This window comes from Eschrichtius robustus, chromosome 6, assembly GCF_028021215.1.
Source record: "Eschrichtius robustus isolate mEscRob2 chromosome 6, mEscRob2.pri, whole genome shotgun sequence".
Taxonomy (NCBI): Eukaryota; Metazoa; Chordata; class Mammalia; order Artiodactyla; family Eschrichtiidae; genus Eschrichtius; species Eschrichtius robustus.
In genome coordinates this window covers 114,533,009-114,551,496 of record NC_090829.1, presented here as the reverse complement: position 1 = coordinate 114,551,496, position 18,488 = coordinate 114,533,009, and the positions used below count along the sequence as shown (strand labels likewise).

The 18,488-nt window shown below is 34.7% G+C and overlaps 1 protein-coding gene across 1 annotated transcript in view; it reads right to left on the bottom strand.

Moving 5' to 3' along the window:
* Window positions 1–18,488, bottom strand: part of ROBO1 (roundabout guidance receptor 1) — a 385,969-nt gene that overhangs the window by 298,618 nt on the left and 68,863 nt on the right. Inside the window, exon 2 of the mRNA XM_068546911.1 lies at window positions 13,182–13,508. Coding sequence (XP_068403012.1) covers window positions 13,182–13,508 — 327 coding nt within the window. The remainder of the gene's footprint in view (window positions 1–13,181; window positions 13,509–18,488) is intronic.

The following is an 18,488-nucleotide window of genomic DNA, read 5'->3' as shown; positions in this document are numbered from 1 at the left end:
ATACTGATATATGAAGAATACTTATCATTTCACAAATATTTATGTGGATTTTAAATACATCTGTGTATAAGAAGATGACTACCTCTGGGAACAGAAAGCTTTTTCTAAATGTAACAATATATGGTATTTTGTTTTCAGCATCCCCCTTCCTGAAATAAAGACATACATTCTTTGGGACCACAGGAATGGAAAAGGTAAGCCTAATAATGTGCCTAGTACAATAAGTAGCACGTAGAACCACAGCTACCATTCATATAATGCTTACTGTTGGCCAGGCACAGACCTAAGCACATTATGCGTGTTAACTTACTTAATCCTCTCCAAAGCTCTATAAGGTAAGTAGAATAATATCCCCACTTTTTATCAAAGTATAGAAAGGCTAAGTAACTTCACCAAGGGCAGAAAGCTATGCTAAATAAACACTTACTGAGTTTGTTGGGAACAAAATTTATTTTACCTTGACAGAATTAATCGTATCTATGAACAGTTTCCATAATGCAGTCTATGGATAAGAGCCATGGGGTTAATGGCTTAAGAGAACCCCGTATATTAAAAGAACACAAACTCCTCTTGGAATAGGTATTGTTATTCACCTGAAGTTGACGATCAAAATTTTGAAGGAGATTGAAGAATCATAACTGACAGAGTCCAGAAAGAACCTGTTTCACAGGAAACCATACAGAGACCTAAGTGGTCATTACTTTTTAAAAAGAAGGAAAGAAAAGAAAAGTGGTAAGGAATTGACTTTATTGCCTACAAATACTGGGGAGTCTAACCACAGAATTCTGAGGTTATTCAAGTTTTAGGTTTTGGTGATTTTGACAAAAGATGAGAGAAGTGGAGGAAAAGGTAACTATCAGCAGGACCTAAAACATTGTCTCCACTGGCCATAAAACAAACATTGTCTCCATTCCTGTGGAATTTTGGTTCATTGTTGCTTTTTCCTGAGGTAGTCCCAAAGGAAAATATGTTATAATCATATTTTCCAAGAATTCCCTCAAGCAAGATTCAACAAGGTTGCAACCTGCCCTAGACTTCTATTTTTTTTTTTTTATAAATTTATTTATTTTTGTCTGCATTGGGTCTTTGTTGTTGCATGCGGGTTTTTTTCTAGGAGCAGCAAGTAGAGGCTACTTTTCATTGTGGTGCACGGGCTTCTCATCGTGGTGGCTTCTCTTGTTGCGGAGCACGGGCTCTAGGCACACGGGCTTCAGTAGTTGTGGCGCAAGGGCTTCAGTAGTTGTGGTGCAAGGGCTTCAGTAGTTGCGGCTCACGGGCTCTAGAGCACAGGCTCAGTAGTTGTGACGCCCGGGCTTAGTTGCTCTGCGGCATGTGGGATCGTCCCAGACCAGGGCTCAAACCCGTGTCCCCTGCATTGGCAGGCAGATTCTTAACCACTGTGCCAGCAGGGAAGTCCCTACACTTCTATTTTAGAACTAAGGGAAGTCACTTGGGTGACTATGACTAGTGCTGAACTGTATGATCAAAATGTTCTTAATGTCCTTCTACATCAAACACAGGGTCCTAATCCATTTTCTAGTGTCTGACTGATATAAGAATCTAATAAAAGGGTAACTTAATGTGACTCAATCTAGATAAAGTACAGTGTTATTTGGTAAAGAGATACAGGGTGATGAAGAAGGAAAGACTGAGACAGAATATAAATCCCTTGTGAGGGATGTCCTTTCCCACTTTCTTCTTAACTTTCTGGGTTTACTCTAAGTTTTACTTCATCATTCACTGGATAAGATTAAAAATGTCCCCATTCAGGCATACTAAATACCTTGGTCATAAACTTTTATTTCTCTTGACAAGTGTAAAATGTCATAAGCGCTATTAAAACTTCAATTTAAACCTCTGGTTAAATACGACATAACTTAAAATGTTACACAAGCTACAATTTCCACTTTGGATACTAAGAGACTGAGATTAGAAACTGTTTTATTATACTCAGAAACCTAAATTAAACATCAGATGTACTTTATTAAAATTTAGGCCGCACTTAATAACGATCTTCAAACATATGAGCTGCTATAATTTAGAAATGGCTTTTCTGTTATCCCTTACCATGTAAAATGAAAGAAAGTCATGCTGCAACACAGAATTTAAGTAAATTAAAGGAATAACTTTGTGTTAACATATGCTGATGCATATAAGGGATATTGATGATGGAGGCTGAATAATCTTTTGTTCCGAACCTCTTTTAATACAACAAATGATCTTCAGGTAATTTAAACTAAAAGTCAGAAGGACAGATTAAATGATTTCCAAATGATCCTTCCAGCACAGTTCCATTCTTATTAATAAAACCTAGTTTTGTTTTATTTCACAGTTTTCTTTCTAGGAAATGTAAAGTAAAATAAAAAACCTAGCATTTCTCTTTTGGATTATGCTAAGCAAATACAGCCTTCCATGAATTTACTTAAGAATATCTAGGATCCATTTCACATATTACTTTTCTTGATGAATGATGGTATGGATGTTAACAGAGGTTTGAGTATCCCCTTCTCTGATTAACATTCCACTCTGTAAATATTCATATGTAGGAAGCAATTTTTTTTCCTTATTCATCCAGGCACATGTATTTTTGTGCTCTCCCAAGCTTATCCCTACCACACCAGTACCTGCGGCACCGCCACCCCCAGCTCTCTCTCTTCCCGTCCCTGTCTCTTTCTCTTTCTCCGCCCCCTTCTCCTTGAATCTCTTTCTCTGTTACTCTGGATATGCTTCCCGCTGTATCCCTCTTTTGCTTTTCTTTCTGTGTGTTTCTCTCCCTCCATTTCTGCCCCTGAATGCTGTCTCTACCAGTCTCTTACATACCCCTCCCCACTCTGTGCCTCCACTCCTTACTGGTTTAGAAACCCAGGATAGTTCACTGAAAATCATACTTCACCTGCTTCTCTTTTTAAAAATCAACCACATTGGGCTTGCGTTCCCAAAAGGTGTTTGGGGCTCTAGGAGATGAGCAGGGGTCTATGAAGTCCAGTTCACCACAATGTATACCAGTGCTTCTCAAACTTGAATTTGCATGTGAATCATATGAATCACCTTAAAATACTGTTTAAATACAGCGTCTGATTCAGGTGGTCAGGAGGGGGGCCCAACATGCAGCAGCTCTAACTTGCTACCAGGTGATGCCAATGCCGCTGGTCCATGGAGCATATTTTGAGTAGAAGCCTCCAGATGCTGCCTGTAGTAGACCCAATCCTTCCCACATCTGAGTTTGCCTCCCCACACATTACCATCCACGTGGGTTTCTTCTCTTTCTTATCCATATCATGCCTAGTTGCTGCAGCACCTAGATTTCCATTGGTTTTTACATCTTATTTTAACTAAGCTTTTCTAAAAAAATATTTCATCAACCACAGACCAAAGCCTAAGATTGTAATGAGAAATGTAAAATATTACTATGTTATAATTTTCCTTTGATTTCTCATCAAATTTGCTTCATTAAATATAAATCTATTGGACTATGATAATACCTTTACATATAATATACAGATTACTGGCAAAGTACAGGAATGCAAATCATTCTACTTTACAGAATACTTATTTTGTGTATTTTTTCCCCCCTATCCAGAAAGAAAAAGAGAAAGTAAAGATGGTTAGGTCCTGTTTTGCACAGGTAAAGTTTCGCAAGGGAACTTCAGAAAATCCCTTCAGGTACCATCAATACTAATTGTTTCCTTATCAGTCAGGAAGTTTAAACCCCTGTGTTTTCTATCAGCCAGTCATTACACTCATAAACACAGGTTGATGCTTCTCAGAGGGGGTCACTACACTTAGAGAGCCTGTCCTACACTTATTAGAGCCTAAAAAGAACTCATTTGACTTTTTGTACTAGTGGAAGTCAACTAAATTTCCTGAGTAATGTTATCGCCCAAAAGAGCCAATTAAATATTCCAAAGTCTTGAAAGAAAGAAAAACTCCCAGGGAAATAGTACCGAGACTGCATTCTAAGAGCCGTGCCTTCAAATGAGTGGTCGAGATCACGTGACCTGCTTGCCTTTACAAAGAAGTTGTGTGGCAATGAGATTGTTCCTTGAAGTGGCATTCTGATACTTTATGATGCTCCTCAGACATGGAATAAAACACTTCCAAGTTACATGTTAGATCACATCGCTTACAATGGGCCAGGAATGGTGCTAGGCACTTGAGTCACAGATGGCTCCAGAGGAGGTGACTCTTGATTATATTATAAGAGAGTGACCGGTGGAACAGGAAGAGAAGCACATTCCAGGCTGCGGAAACAGAGGAAAGTGCCATTTCTTGGGGCTGTGTTGGGCTGCAGCATACTGAACTACTGTCAGCCATTCAAAGCTAACATAACCTAATCCAAATTCTCAATTCCACTTTCATGGTCATAGACTCGACCTTGACTTCACCATCAGCAATGATTGCGTCTCTTGCAAAATCTCAGCTTCTACTGACTCACCCTCCAAAGTTAAACCAAGTCTTCAATCTCCAAATCTAATTCTTCACTTTTCTCTTCATCTCCATTACTACACCTATTTCAAGCTAGTACCATCTCCTGCCTGTAGTACTGCAATAGCTTCCTAACTGGCCTCCTCCAATCATTCTGCAATTCGTCCTCCCAACGTGCAATATGCAAGTATCACACGAGTGACATTTTAAACTATAAATCAGATCATGTCACCTCCATCACTGCCTGAAAATTTGCTGTGGTTCTCATTGCACTGAACATACAGTCCAACATCAATAACCCGGTTACAGGATCCTGCATGACCTGGCCCCCACCCGTCTCTATAGCTGTTTCCCTTACTCATATGCCATACTAGCTATCTTTCATTTTCTCAAATATGCCCAAGTCTGTCATTTCTCATGGTCTTTTACATGTACTATTCTTTTTGCCTGAAACGCCTTTTCTTTTACTTTGTGTCTTGGTAATATCCACAGGTATTTCTGCTCTCAGCTTAACCCCAATCCTTCCTGGCACTTGGCACAATTTTAAGGATAAAGTTATTTGTATGGTTAGTTACTTATTTTCTGTCATCACAATCCCCTCTTCCCACTATTTTGTAATTTCTATGAAGGCAGAAACCATTTTCTTTTTTGTTCACCACTGAATACCTAAAACTAAGCAAAAGGCCTGGAAAGAGTTATTTAGGGAAAAATAACAATTTTTGGGATAAACTATATTTCGTTATTCTTCATATTTTTATTTAATGCCTGATTTTTTAAAAACAACATTTTTAATGCCCACATTGTGTAACTAAGAAAAGAACTTTTATGCCTTCAAAACATTCAATGGGGCTTTATTCTAATCTGACAAAAAAGCTTGAATTGATAATTAATGAAAGGTTTAAGTTAATTTATATTGTATTAATTAAAATTAATTATACTAAGAATGTTTAGGTATGTTTTATTAAACTTGTCATTGAAGCAAAAATTTTTAAATAAATACAAATGATTCCCAAGTTAGTCTCTGTATGTGGGAAAGATGTCTAGCATTTAAATCACAAGTAAATTAGGAGGGTTAAAAGGAAGGGTGATATTATGATAAGATTTAAGAGATAACCAGATCTACCTGGTTATTAGTTTTTAAAGGCAGTATTGTTGATATGATGAGACACTGCCAAGAATTTCCCATAAATAACTAAATACTGAATTGATTTCCTGGAAGGCTCAAGGGACTTTATATCTAAGCATCAAATAGTGTTGGAATAATCATCTTAGTACTTTTCAGCATGTATGGACACCATCTACTTTTTGAGAAAACAAAAGGAGTGGCTCATGAGACTGGTAATGGAATACATAACCTTTAACCCCAATACTACTGGATTGAATCTCGTCCAGGACGGTGTATGTAGTAATATCCAGCAGATGGAACCTGTTTTGTAACATGCAATCTAGAGAGCTAAACTCTTCCATTTAGTCTTTATGACATAGCTATGTGTTCCAACATAGCCAATGCCTTTTTTTTTTTTTTTTAACCAACCAAGAAAAGACTGAATATTAATTGAATAGTAAATAGTTTTCCCTAGAGAACATACAGTGATGTTAGGATATCTAGAAGGATATCCACCCAACTTTCAACAGTGGTTAACTCTGGGCAAATGAGATTACAAGAACATGTATTTTAAAAGAGCAAGTATGTTCTATAATGCATGTGTTTAGAAATAAAATACAATAAGTTATTTAAAAATGATCTCTATAAGCTTACTAATCATATTCCTTAACCTGAGTTTGGGAGCAAAGGAAAGAAAATGTATGACATCCCCCCACTCTAAGGTCTTTCTACAAATTTGCTAAAGATTAATATATGACAGTTGTGTCAGCCAAAGAAAAAACAACAAAAGTTTGCCTAAGAAATCAACCGAACACATATCTACAGCCCATAATTGGTTTAACTAAGAGTAGTTTTAAGATAGAATGTCACCTGTTGGTTATTTATGAATAAATAGTACATTCTCTGACACAGCCACCTCCTTTAACACCCATGTTCAAAAGGTCAGCGGACTTTGTCCTTTTCTACTAAAATACCCATTGAAACTTAAACCTTCTCTTTATGCCCATCATCACTGTCATCTCTCACATGGGTTATGGAATATGGGTTTCTGCTTTTATATTTCATACTAAATACTCTTTGGACAGATAAAACCAAAAAAAGAAAAGGAGAAGAAAGAATTTTTATGTTATTTCAAAGAAAATGAGAACTGTCTCCTCTCTTAATGTAGTACAGAAAGGATACTGCTCTTACTTTTCTCAACAAATACAGAATTCACACTATATTTACCTGAAGACATAATGTTTCTATCCTCAATTTATGACACAATTTAAACCCGATATTTGGATGCAGCAAGTGATCTGATGGACCACGGAGATTACATGATTTTTCCCCCTGGTTTTCTGATTTTTATTTCTCAGTTACTTAAGATGATAAAATAACTACAAATCCAACTTAAAAATCCCCAAATAATTGTTATTTAAAGACAGCTATGGGTGGAATGTTTGTGCCCCCCCCAAAAAAAAAAATTTGTATGTTGAAATCTTTATCCCCAATGTGATGGTATTTGGAGGTAATTAGGGTGGAATGAGTTCACTGGGGTGGAGCCCCCGTGATGGAATTAGAGTCTTTATACAGGGATAGAGACCAGAGCTTTCTCTTCACCATGTGAGGAAACCAGGAAGAGAACTCTCACCAGAACCTGACCATGCTGGTACCCTGGCCTCTAACTTCCAAGCCTCTAGAACTATGAGAAATAAATGTTTGTTGTGTAAGCCACCCAGTACGTGGTATTCTTGTTAAAGCAGCCTGAACTAACTAAGACTGGCAACAACAAAAGACTATATTCTAACTGGTGGTAAAAACTCAAGTCTTTAGTAAATATAATCATGTCACAGAACTTAGCAATATTGCTTCTTTACTTAAGTGAAAAAACATGTGAATTCAGAAAGAAAATTTTAATGTTATCCCAACTGTAAAAGTTACAAAAATGAAATTTTTCATTTGACCCTAAGACAAAAATGATTTAAGTCAATACTATTTGCATGCCTTGCATTAACAATGAGAATCTAAAGATAAGGGTAAATTTCTCATACCAGGAATTTCAACTCAAGATGGAATTTAATATACTTAACATGCTCTGTACTTAACCAGAAATTAATTTAAGAAAATTTAATTACTGAAACATTTTATTTAAATTTTAGTATATTAACACACATATCTTCAAATTCAAAATGAAGTCAGTCCATTTTGTAAATAAAAAGCATCCAGATCCCCTTTGTATAAATAATCCTAGTGTCTGGCCATAATACAGGGAAAGAGAAGAAAGCAGTGAGACCAACAGCACCGACAATTAGATTTATGATTTATAATTATGTGCCAGTCACTGTGCTACACACTTTATATGCATTATTTCATTTACTCATGAATCAATTTTGCAACAAAAAGTCATTGCAGTTTAGAATATAAGTGTGCAACAAAGAAGAAAGATATTTTAAAATCATTAAAATAAATGAATCTTTAACATTCTTCATTTGAATACTGAAAACAAAAATAATATATATATATAAATGTTTTAGAATCTCGTCAAAGCATGGAAAATGGCAACGTTTTTTAAAAAGATAAAACAGATTAGAGGAAACAAGAAATATTTTCAAAGACGCAATATAGAGCTAGCTCAATTTCAAAGATAAAAAGTCTTTCAAGGAACAATATATGTGTGTGTGCACACGTATAAAGGTCAACTTGATTGTGTGCACAATCAATCAATCAATCGACATTTTATAATATAATGGCATATTCTATTTTCACCTGCTCATCGGTACCATTTTACTGCCAGGAGTAATCCTTCCATCTTCAATGCTCCAGATTTTAGAAATACATTCTACTGTACCAAAACCTGGCTCCTTAGCATACATGTCAGTACACGTTCTCATTTTATCCAAAGGAGGAAAATCAGATAATTCAAATTCTAAATCACTCTATAAGGAGAATTGTTTAATAACAATGAAAGATCATAGTGTATTGAAAGTAGTGGGAAAATATTACTTTAAAATATAAACATTTTACCTCAAAGTAATTACTATTAAAAAGCACCCCAGTTAATAAAATCTGGGAAGATTAATCTCTGATTAATTGGACAAAATTATTTTTTTCTGGAAAGATAGTTCTGTGTTTTGCTGCTAAGACAGTCAGCAGATGTCTGCCAAGTCTGAAGGGAATTTCTCTTCCTCAGGAGAAAACAGCTTACATAGGAAACAAATAGCCATATGCTGACAATGTACTACTTAGCAGATGACGTAGACAGACATGTTCTGTAATCGAAAGCATGAGGGTCAAGGTTCAAGTTAATTTTCCTTAAAATTCAACGCAATTACCCAAGATCGAGTTACCTATTAAATATAAGTTGTGTGTTTGGTAATTGCAATCATTGTTGCTTTTGTTGTGGTCATCCATGTACAATGCTTGGTGTCAGTCTATTTATCTCTTGTAAAAATAAAATACAGTGTGTGTGTGTGAAAAATAAAATAAATAAATAAAAAATAAATAAATAAATAAATAAATAAATATAAGTTGTGTCGAAGAACTGTGCTATCAATTTGTGCCAGGCATAAAATAAAGTTCTAAATTTACTAACTGGTAATGTTGAGCATAGAAGAACAACCCGTAAAATATTTTTCTAAACATTTAGTAGACCCTCAAATAGAGCTAAATACGAAACAAAAAAATACTACTAGCAATACCATTTTAGAAAGCTGGGTTTGAAACTGAGTTAAACAGTGAATTTTCTTAATCTTAGAAACAGCAATATATTCTAAATTTACAAATTAAAGTCCTCATCAAGATATATCATTCTTGGCTTGCAAAGAAAAACAATAATTAAAAAAACAAATTAAAAAAAATGCATCTGTGATTAAAAATTGGTTTCCTTTACAGAGATAAGCTTCCAAAAATTCAAGGCGGAAGCTTTAGGTGTAAGGACTACCATATATTTCTTAGCATTCCGATTCTTAGACTTTATAATTGTGTGAGATAAACTTAATTGCATCAAAACTGAGTTTTCAAGAACAAGAATACAACTTTTACTACATGGCAAAGATCAGCACCTAAAGATCGGTCAGTGCTTTTCACTGGGTCCAACCTGGTTATAATTGAGATTTAAATGAAAACAAAAATAAATAATCCTAAAATAACCAATAAATGCAATCCTTTTGGTACATTATTTAAATTTAAATAAATATTAAAAACACAAAAGACAAGAATATTATCATTTCTATACAAAAATAAAAGTTTCAAGTGACGTTCCATATCATTTTTTTCTCCACTGTTTGAGAGATTGACAACTGTTAGGAACCAAGAAATCCAGTTGTTATTACAGCTGTAAAACTTGGTTTAAAGGCAAATAAAACACAGATAAATGTTTTTAAAAGCATTACCAACAACTGTGCTGTGAAACCAGTGTTGCCTCAAGACACTTTTGTTAATGCTATTACTTTGGGCTATAGCGTCACTAAGAAATTAGACGAAATCTTTGTCTTCCTGTGTCTGAAAGGAAGAATTCTTTGGGAAGAATAAGAATAGTTCTTACTGAACTTCTGGCACCTAAACTAAGAAAATATGAAAAAAAATAGTAATATTCTCCAGGAAATAATAAAAGCAAGCTGTAATAGTACTTTATAGATTTAACCTACAGCAAATATGACCCATGTTTCCCTGCCCTCCTTCCCCTCTTGTATTTATGTAACACACAAAAGGCTAATTTTGATTTTAGGATGCAACATATTTTAAAATGGTGAATGAGCAGTAACCATTGGCTAAAATAAATAACTGAAATACATGTGAACTAAATTACTATATATCGATTTGTAGTGCACTGAACCATGAATTTTTTTAGACACAAAAACCCATTTTAACTGCAGAGTACTTAATTTTTCCCATATAACTTATGTGACCAAATAACACAATTTCTTTAAATAAAAACATGCTTTTAATTTTTACAGTTTAACTAGTATAAAAATTATTGGAAGCAAACACTACTTGAACTCTTCTCATGGTTTCAAATAATTATTATCACTAATAAGGTGATCCTTATTATCAAACTACCCTTATTAACAGCAAACTATATTTGATAAATATATAATATCTATACACTTCTCCCTTCCCAAGTATATGAATTGTTACTGAATGTGATCTTAAAGTATTTTCTAGAGTAGTTTTATTAAATTTTATTCAGTAAATTATGATATCCTTTTTTCTCTGGAGCTTGACAACATTTTGGAATGTGTCAGGAATATCCCACTAACATTTGTGAACTATGCACTAAGGGACAATGTATTTGAATATTTTACTGGTAAAAGTTATATAATGCTCTTATGTCTGGTTTCAATTTCATGATCGTATATTTGTTGACTGAGACTGCAAGAGCTTTTCCCATAATGGACTCTCAAGGTAATGGAATGTCTAAGTTAGAAACAGAACTTAAGTGGAAACTAATGGTGTCTTTTAAAATAACTGCACAAAAGCCAGATTAAAACAGACAGGTCTCTAAATCCCAATGCATTAAGGATATCTTGATCATCTGAGGTAAAGCTAAAGGTGTTTTGAAAAGGAAGATCTAGAGGGTAAGCGTTTAGACCCTCTACTCAAGTCTATAAACTTTTTAAAAAATTCTGACAATGATAAGAATACAAGGAGAGTAGAAAATAATACAGAAACATGAGATGATCTTTGATATTTCTGCTGGTACACATTTCTTATAAAGAATTATAACTCCAGAGAATAAACAATCACTGTTTTTCCCTCCTCATCCTCAGTTTCTTACATACCACACACAGGAGTTGGCCTAGGTTATCTACATCATCTTTCTTGATTCTCTAAATTTGTTCTCAAATGTTAACTCACATTTATCTTCACAGAAAATAATAATTCTTAAGTATAACGGTGCCAAGCATTAGAAAGGTGTTAATACCGTAACTTGGAAAGGTGACTTCGTCAAAACATATATATATATGTCTTCTTATAAATAAGTTGAAACTTTAAAATTATTTTGCTTGTGCTACATTTAAAGTTGAGCTAAAAAAACAAAAAGAAAAAGAAAAATATCTTTCTGCTGTGATTATAGCTTTTATACATCTCACTGATTTAGCTCTAAGACCTTCACTGAGAATCAAGGTAATAAGAGAAAGTACAATAAGTTAATTATCAGTTAACTGTGAATAGAGAAATATAAACTTGGGTTTCAAGTAAATGTTTTAAAAATGTGAATGCCTAATTCTGACAGAGGTTTAAATGGTTACTTTAATTTTTTATTCTATCTAATTAAATTTTATGCTCATATCAGATATCTTTGGCCTTCTGTCTCAGGGTAAGTATTATATGGCTCTGTGAGTGTGATCAAATCATCTAAATTCTCTGGAGATGATTTCACATTAATAATATGATTGAGTTGGAATAATCGATCTCTAAATTCCTTTCTATGTCTATAATGTCATAATTATCTGCGGTTCCTCATATTCATATCCTAGTTGAATGCAGGAGACAATGTTAGAGATTATGAAAACTGATTATATAACTAAAATTTTGAACATACATTGTAGTAAAATATCAATCGCCTTGGAAAACATTATATATAAATATAGACATAGTTATGTATACAGTTTCATATATAATTACAGGCAGCTAAATTTAAAGTGATATTAAAATTTAAAGTGAATTAGATCTAAATTTCATTTGGTTCTCCAATCCCTATACAATTCTCAATTTCTGTCACATATACATATACACAGCAGGATTCTTTCAAAGGAATGAAATTTTCTGGCCACCTCTTGAATGTTTATTGAAAATAAGCCTAATTCTAATTCAAATACAATACACATCTAGACTCTCTATATAACAATCTAATCATTAGTCAACTAAATCCTTATTGAGGTAATTCCAAATGAGCAGCCTTTGGTATTTGTGTAGATAAACTGAACCATCAACTCCCTGAGGATTCCATCCACGTGTTTTCCTCCAAGGGTACACTACAGTGTAGCCAAGATAATACAGTATGAGGCATATACATACATTTCTCTGGATATAGCTTTACCGAAAGTATATTTCTGAGAATTAAAAACAGTTTAAAACTACACCCTACACTACCAGTTGAAAGTATTTCTCCTAATGAAGACAAATTAAAAATATCCGACACTATTATATTTCCATAAACATCCTCGTTTTCTATATATTTAAAAGGAACAAAGGAGGGGAATCAATCCATTTCAGTGAGCGTGTTCTACAGAAAACAGCTCCAAAAAGTAAAACAAAGCACAGAGAACTCTGCTCAATACTCTGTAATAACCTAAATGGGAAAAGAATTTGAAAAAGAATAGATATATGTATATGTATAATTGAATTGCTCTGCTGTACACCTGAAAGTAACACAACATTGTAAATCAACTCTAGTCCAATATAAAACAAAATTTTTTTTTAATTAAAAAAAATTTTTTAAAAAGTAAAACAGTTCAACAACTATGTGTAAATCCCAATTTAGCTTGAATAACCAACTAAGATGAGAAATATAGAAAATTCAAACAAATAGATGATATTCATATACAAATCTAGAGATTTTCCTCAGGTAAAGCCTGTGATACAGGTTTACACTTTTATTACTGTGATCAAGGGAAACGATCCCATGTGGCCATCTCTCCAAACACAGAAAGCCCATTTTACTTACTGGCTACCTCCAGCGATGCATTGTGACTCACAGCCTCTCCGAGGTAATTCCTTGCTACACAGACATAGACCCCTTCATCAGGTCTACTTTTTCGTCCATGCACTATACGTAAGAAAAATAAAGATCCACTTGGCAGCAACATTCTGTGTGAGCGAGGGTCATCTTTGTCTGTCTCCACTCTCTCCCCACCTTTGTACCATTCAATGGTGGGTGTGGGGCGGCCTTCAGCTTTGCAGTTCAAAGTTGCAGGTTCTCCTTTTGAGACAATTAGGTCGGAAGGGTGTTCAACAATGCGAGGTGGAAAATCTTCCTGACGAAGACGGGAGCCTGCATAAGAATTGACAAAATATCTTCATTTCATCACTTGAGAACAATTAAAAGTCTTATTTCAAAAGCATAGGCGTTAGCACTACTATCTAAACACTGCATAATAACGACCTACTCTTCCTCACCTCCTTACTAACTAATCCTTCTGGTGTCCACCTTGACTATACCTTCTAATTCCTGAATCCTTTTGACCCGCCACTTAGACAGTGCCCTTGCTAAAACTTTGTCTGTACAAATCCTGTCTGCTCTCCAAATCCCTTGTCCACAGATCCTTTCAGAACCCATCACCCTGTCTGTTTGTACCATGTACGTGCCTGTTTTTGCAGAGGAATGTGTTAGAGAATTGTCGACTATTACAAATAATGGCATGGCTCCCTGGAATCTCATTTTTAATGAAACATCAATCAACACTTTAGCAAAACATATGCTATATAATAATAAACATTTATGTTAAAATATATATGATGGAACTATTCTTTACATAGACTTTTATATTTTTCTAAATAATACATATATATGTGTATATATGTGTGTGTACATATATATATGTATAAACTTTCCCAGAGTTTTTATTAATAAATTAAGTTCACTTGTCTCCAATAATTATGTTACTATTTTAGTAGACTTCAAAGATGAAATGTTAAATAATGGAGTTTAAATAATTAAATATAACATTCAATGGAAAAGGATACTAGGTGAGAGGCTACATTCTCCACCTTATGTATTACTTAATAAGTGAAGGCCTGAGTGTATGTGTCATTTAAATATTTTCTGTCTGTACCTTATTTTTTTCAATGAGATTATAATCTCTAAAAGAGGGATCAAGTTTCATATTTTTAATATTCCTACCTTATTGTTGCCATGGATAGATTTAATATGTAAAAATCTTAGAGATTTCTCAACTTCAACAACCAAACCTTAAACCTTGTTCTCATCTAGTGTTCCGATCACAATAAACAATGAAAAGTAGAAACCAGTCTCGCTTGACACCCCTCTTTCTGTCCTCTAACCCTCCCCCAAATTTCTTAAATCAATCTACTCATCTCACTCTCTGCAGCCAGCTACCATCCCAGATCAAAGTACTATAGATTTCCACCAGGATTTAGGAAAGCTCTTAAATAGCTCCACTTCAATGCAGCCAAATAACGGCTCTGAAATACAAATACAATCTGGGTCCTCCCCTACTTCAGTGGCTCTTAAAATAAACTCATTGCTCTTAAAATCTTTAACAAGACCTACAAGAGTCAGTGTGTTCACTCCCCTATCTAGCTCTCAGGACTCTTCCTGTTCCACTCCTTGCTCTGCTTTCGTCACCCCAGTCTTCTGTTAGTTCCACAAATATATTAAGCTTCTTCCTACCACAGGCCTATGCCTGCCACAGCGTCTGGGATCAAAATGATCTTACCCTAGTTCATACCCATTCTTCTTTCAAATCTCGACCTTCCCTGATCTTTACCACAAAACTTAAATGCTTCTTTTTAGCAAGGGTATGAAACTACCTATGGTAAAATAATCAGAATTATATTTTAAATTTATTTGTTTGATGCTATGAACACTGTCTGTCTTTCCCATTATTCTGTAAGATCTGTGGGTCTGATTTTGCTCATGGTTGCTTCTCTTATGCCTGGCAGAGTGCTGAACACACTACAGATACTCAATAAATATGTGTTGAGTAAATAAAAAAATAAACGAAGTGCTAACAGCAAAACCCTATTTGAGTGGAATGATCTGAAGCTTAATAATCATGCACTGTATAAAGAGACTTTAAAAGATTTTATTTTTAAATTGTAACCATATACGCGTACTATTTAACCTTTACTAGACTGTAAGCTCTGCATGGGGTTTATTTACATCTCTAATTTGTAACTACTGCAGTTACTATTTCTTAATGAAATGATAAATGAATGATGAAACTAAAAGATCTATTATTTGCTTATGTCTACCACAAAACAAAAAAATTATAATCTGAAATATTGAGTAATAGTTTTATAACCTGAAATATTGAGAAATAGCTTTAGTTCAGTGCATGGTATACAGCATACTATAAATCCTTTAAATGAAACCAGGCTCTGAAAGAGGAGGAAATAAGCCAGCTACATGGGAAAAAAATTACTTGGAAACTCGTGGTCTTTAGCAAAGGCTATACTGAAGGCAAATGAAATTTAAATTGAATTTAAGATTACTCAACCACAAGTGCTGTATAGCTTCAGAAAATAAAGCATTGTAATATATTACTGGCCTTTATTTTGGCTGTAATTATGAAAGCTGGATGCTAATGAAGATCAACTGCTGAGGTAATATATATTTAATTTAAGCCAATTTTATTTATATTCTGTGAGTCTATTTCAGATAGGAAACAGGGATGTACAGGTTGCTATAAGAATACAAAGAATGGGCACTTAACACTGCCCAAGAAAGGCATACCGACACATGAAACTTGAGGTAGGTCTTGAAAAATGAGTCAGGAAGAAAAGAAAGGAAAGGATTTCACTCAGAGGCACAGCTACAAAAGCGTATGGTACAGTGGGACCTGTAGGTAGGTTAGTACAGCCTCAGTATAAGGCAGGTGTCAGATGGGCTTTGTACATCAAGCCAAAGTTCTGGAACCTAAATGAAGGCAACAAGAACATTCAAATATTTTAAGCAAGGGACTGCATGCTTAAGTTTGGTTTTAAAGAGCTCACTCTTGATAGTATGAAACTAGACTGCAGCAGCTAAGCTAGGAAGGGATTCGTTAGGACACTTTTACACTCTTTAAACAATAAATTCTGAAAGCTTGAACTTGGATCTTGACAGACAGAAAGGAAGATAAAAGGAAGAATCTAGAGATATTTAGTTACAGTATCAACAGGATCTACTCACTGGCAATGTGGGAGAAGATGGAAATGAAAAATGCACAAGATGGAGGAGAAGCAGAGGATAGAGAGATTCTGAGTTTCTGATCTGAGCAATGGGTGAAGGGCAGTCCCAATGAAGGTCAAGACTAAAAAAGTGGGATGTGGTGAGAGGAAGAAGGACAGAGATGATTTATTCAGCATGAGATGTAGAAAGTTTGGGATACTTCCAGAATATCCAAATAAGGACGACAAGTTGCCTATTAAATATCCAAGTTTGACCTCAGGAAAAAAATCTCAGTTGGATCCATATATGAAAATCAAGTTGGAGACTGAAACACTGGGAAAGAATAAAACTGCCTAGGGAGCGTGTATAGAGGAAGTAATGGCCAATTAAAGAACATGGAGATCACCCAGGCTCCACGAAAGTGCAGTGGAGCTCAAGACTCTCTCCGTCCCTCACCTACAGCCCCGTATAGCTGGACCACAGCCAATATGACTTTTGGGAGTGGAGAGCTCAGGCCCAAGTTTTCACCATGATGTTTGTACAGCAGCAGTCAGTAAAAGAGTTTCAGCAATAAACATGCTCTCTATTCTATTAAAGGCTAAATTTTCAAAATACTCTGTGAAATATTCCTTTCTCAGATTGTTTACTCAAAAAAAGATCTGGGTTCTCAGGGTCTTTTAATCTTGCTAATGCACATTATGTGCTCTAGAAGAAAAGTATAATATGCAGCATTTCTTAAACTTATTTGGCCACTGAACGCTATATTTTTCTTTTTATGGGACATCCCACTGAACTTAGCTTCTGAGGAACACACTTCAAAAGAAAATACACTCTGTTAGCATATAATAATCTGAAGAGAATGTACAGGGTTAGCAAAAAAAAAAAAAAAAAAAGAGTTACTTGGCTGTAGAGCCAAAACTTTTGGAAAGCACAATAAAAAACATAGAAATGCCACATTGCTCATAACGTATAACCTTCAAGAAAGGAACTTTCCAATTCCCATGTGATATTTATTACAAGTCATCGCTTAACCTCAATAATAACAATTATAAATTGCACTCATCATCTCTATTAAAAACTATAATAAATTACCCTTTATTATCATGTCTAAGCAGGAAGAAAAGGAATGGAAAAGAAAACAAATATTAATTATCCATCACCTCCTTTGTCACAACAGCATCTTCATGAGGTGGGTGTTGTTATCTGGTACCCATATGGGGGAACTAAGCACTGGTGCTCGGCTGGAAGGTGGCAGTGCTGGGATCCAATCCTAGTCGAATTCAAAATCCTTGCTCTTTCCCACTATTCCATAAATACTGCTACGATTAATTAGTTAAAATCCATTCTTGTTTCCGACACTGGAAGTCGTTAATTTTGATTACTTTTATTTAAAATGTAGATAATGAAAACAGTAAGAAGCAGTCAAACCTGATAACATCTAATGTTCTTTTCCCGTGCAATCAGAGAATATCTAACTGTAAATCATATGATTTCATAGTCACTTAACTGAGTAAAGACTTTCATGATGAACGAATGAGAACATAAAGCATTCCTTGTACTGTGTGAGCTTATCTAAATATGAGCTTGCATTTCTGCGTAGCTCGCCTATTTTATCAGGTTTTAATATTTGAGAACCTCAGTTTCTACACACTGTTTGCACAATTAAAATGAAATAACACTGATCCCCATTTTTTTTTCCACCAGCATGCTTTGAGGGGAACGTCACCCAACTTCTATCAATAACTGTGATTCACTTTCTCAAAGGAGGACCTTGAGGGAGTCACACCAAGAATAATTAGGGAAGATCATATATAAATCTTAGAAGTTGTGTCCATCTCCACTCTGTCACAACACCTCTCTTTATATAATATTCTTGACTCACTATTCATAAAACGCCTTCTTTCTTCAATCATAAATTGTGAGTTCCTATAAATCACCCAACAACCACCATTTTAGTTATGCTACTTTGGGTATTTTTTAATGTAAGATAAAAGGTTTATATTACACTTGGCAAAACCAAATTCAAGGTTTCAACTATATTCTGCATAAGCAACTAAAAAGTTACAAAGAAGAGAGGGTAAAAGAAAGGGGCTGATGGAGTGAGGCTTTAACAAGGAACTAGAATGATAATGTCAGCTG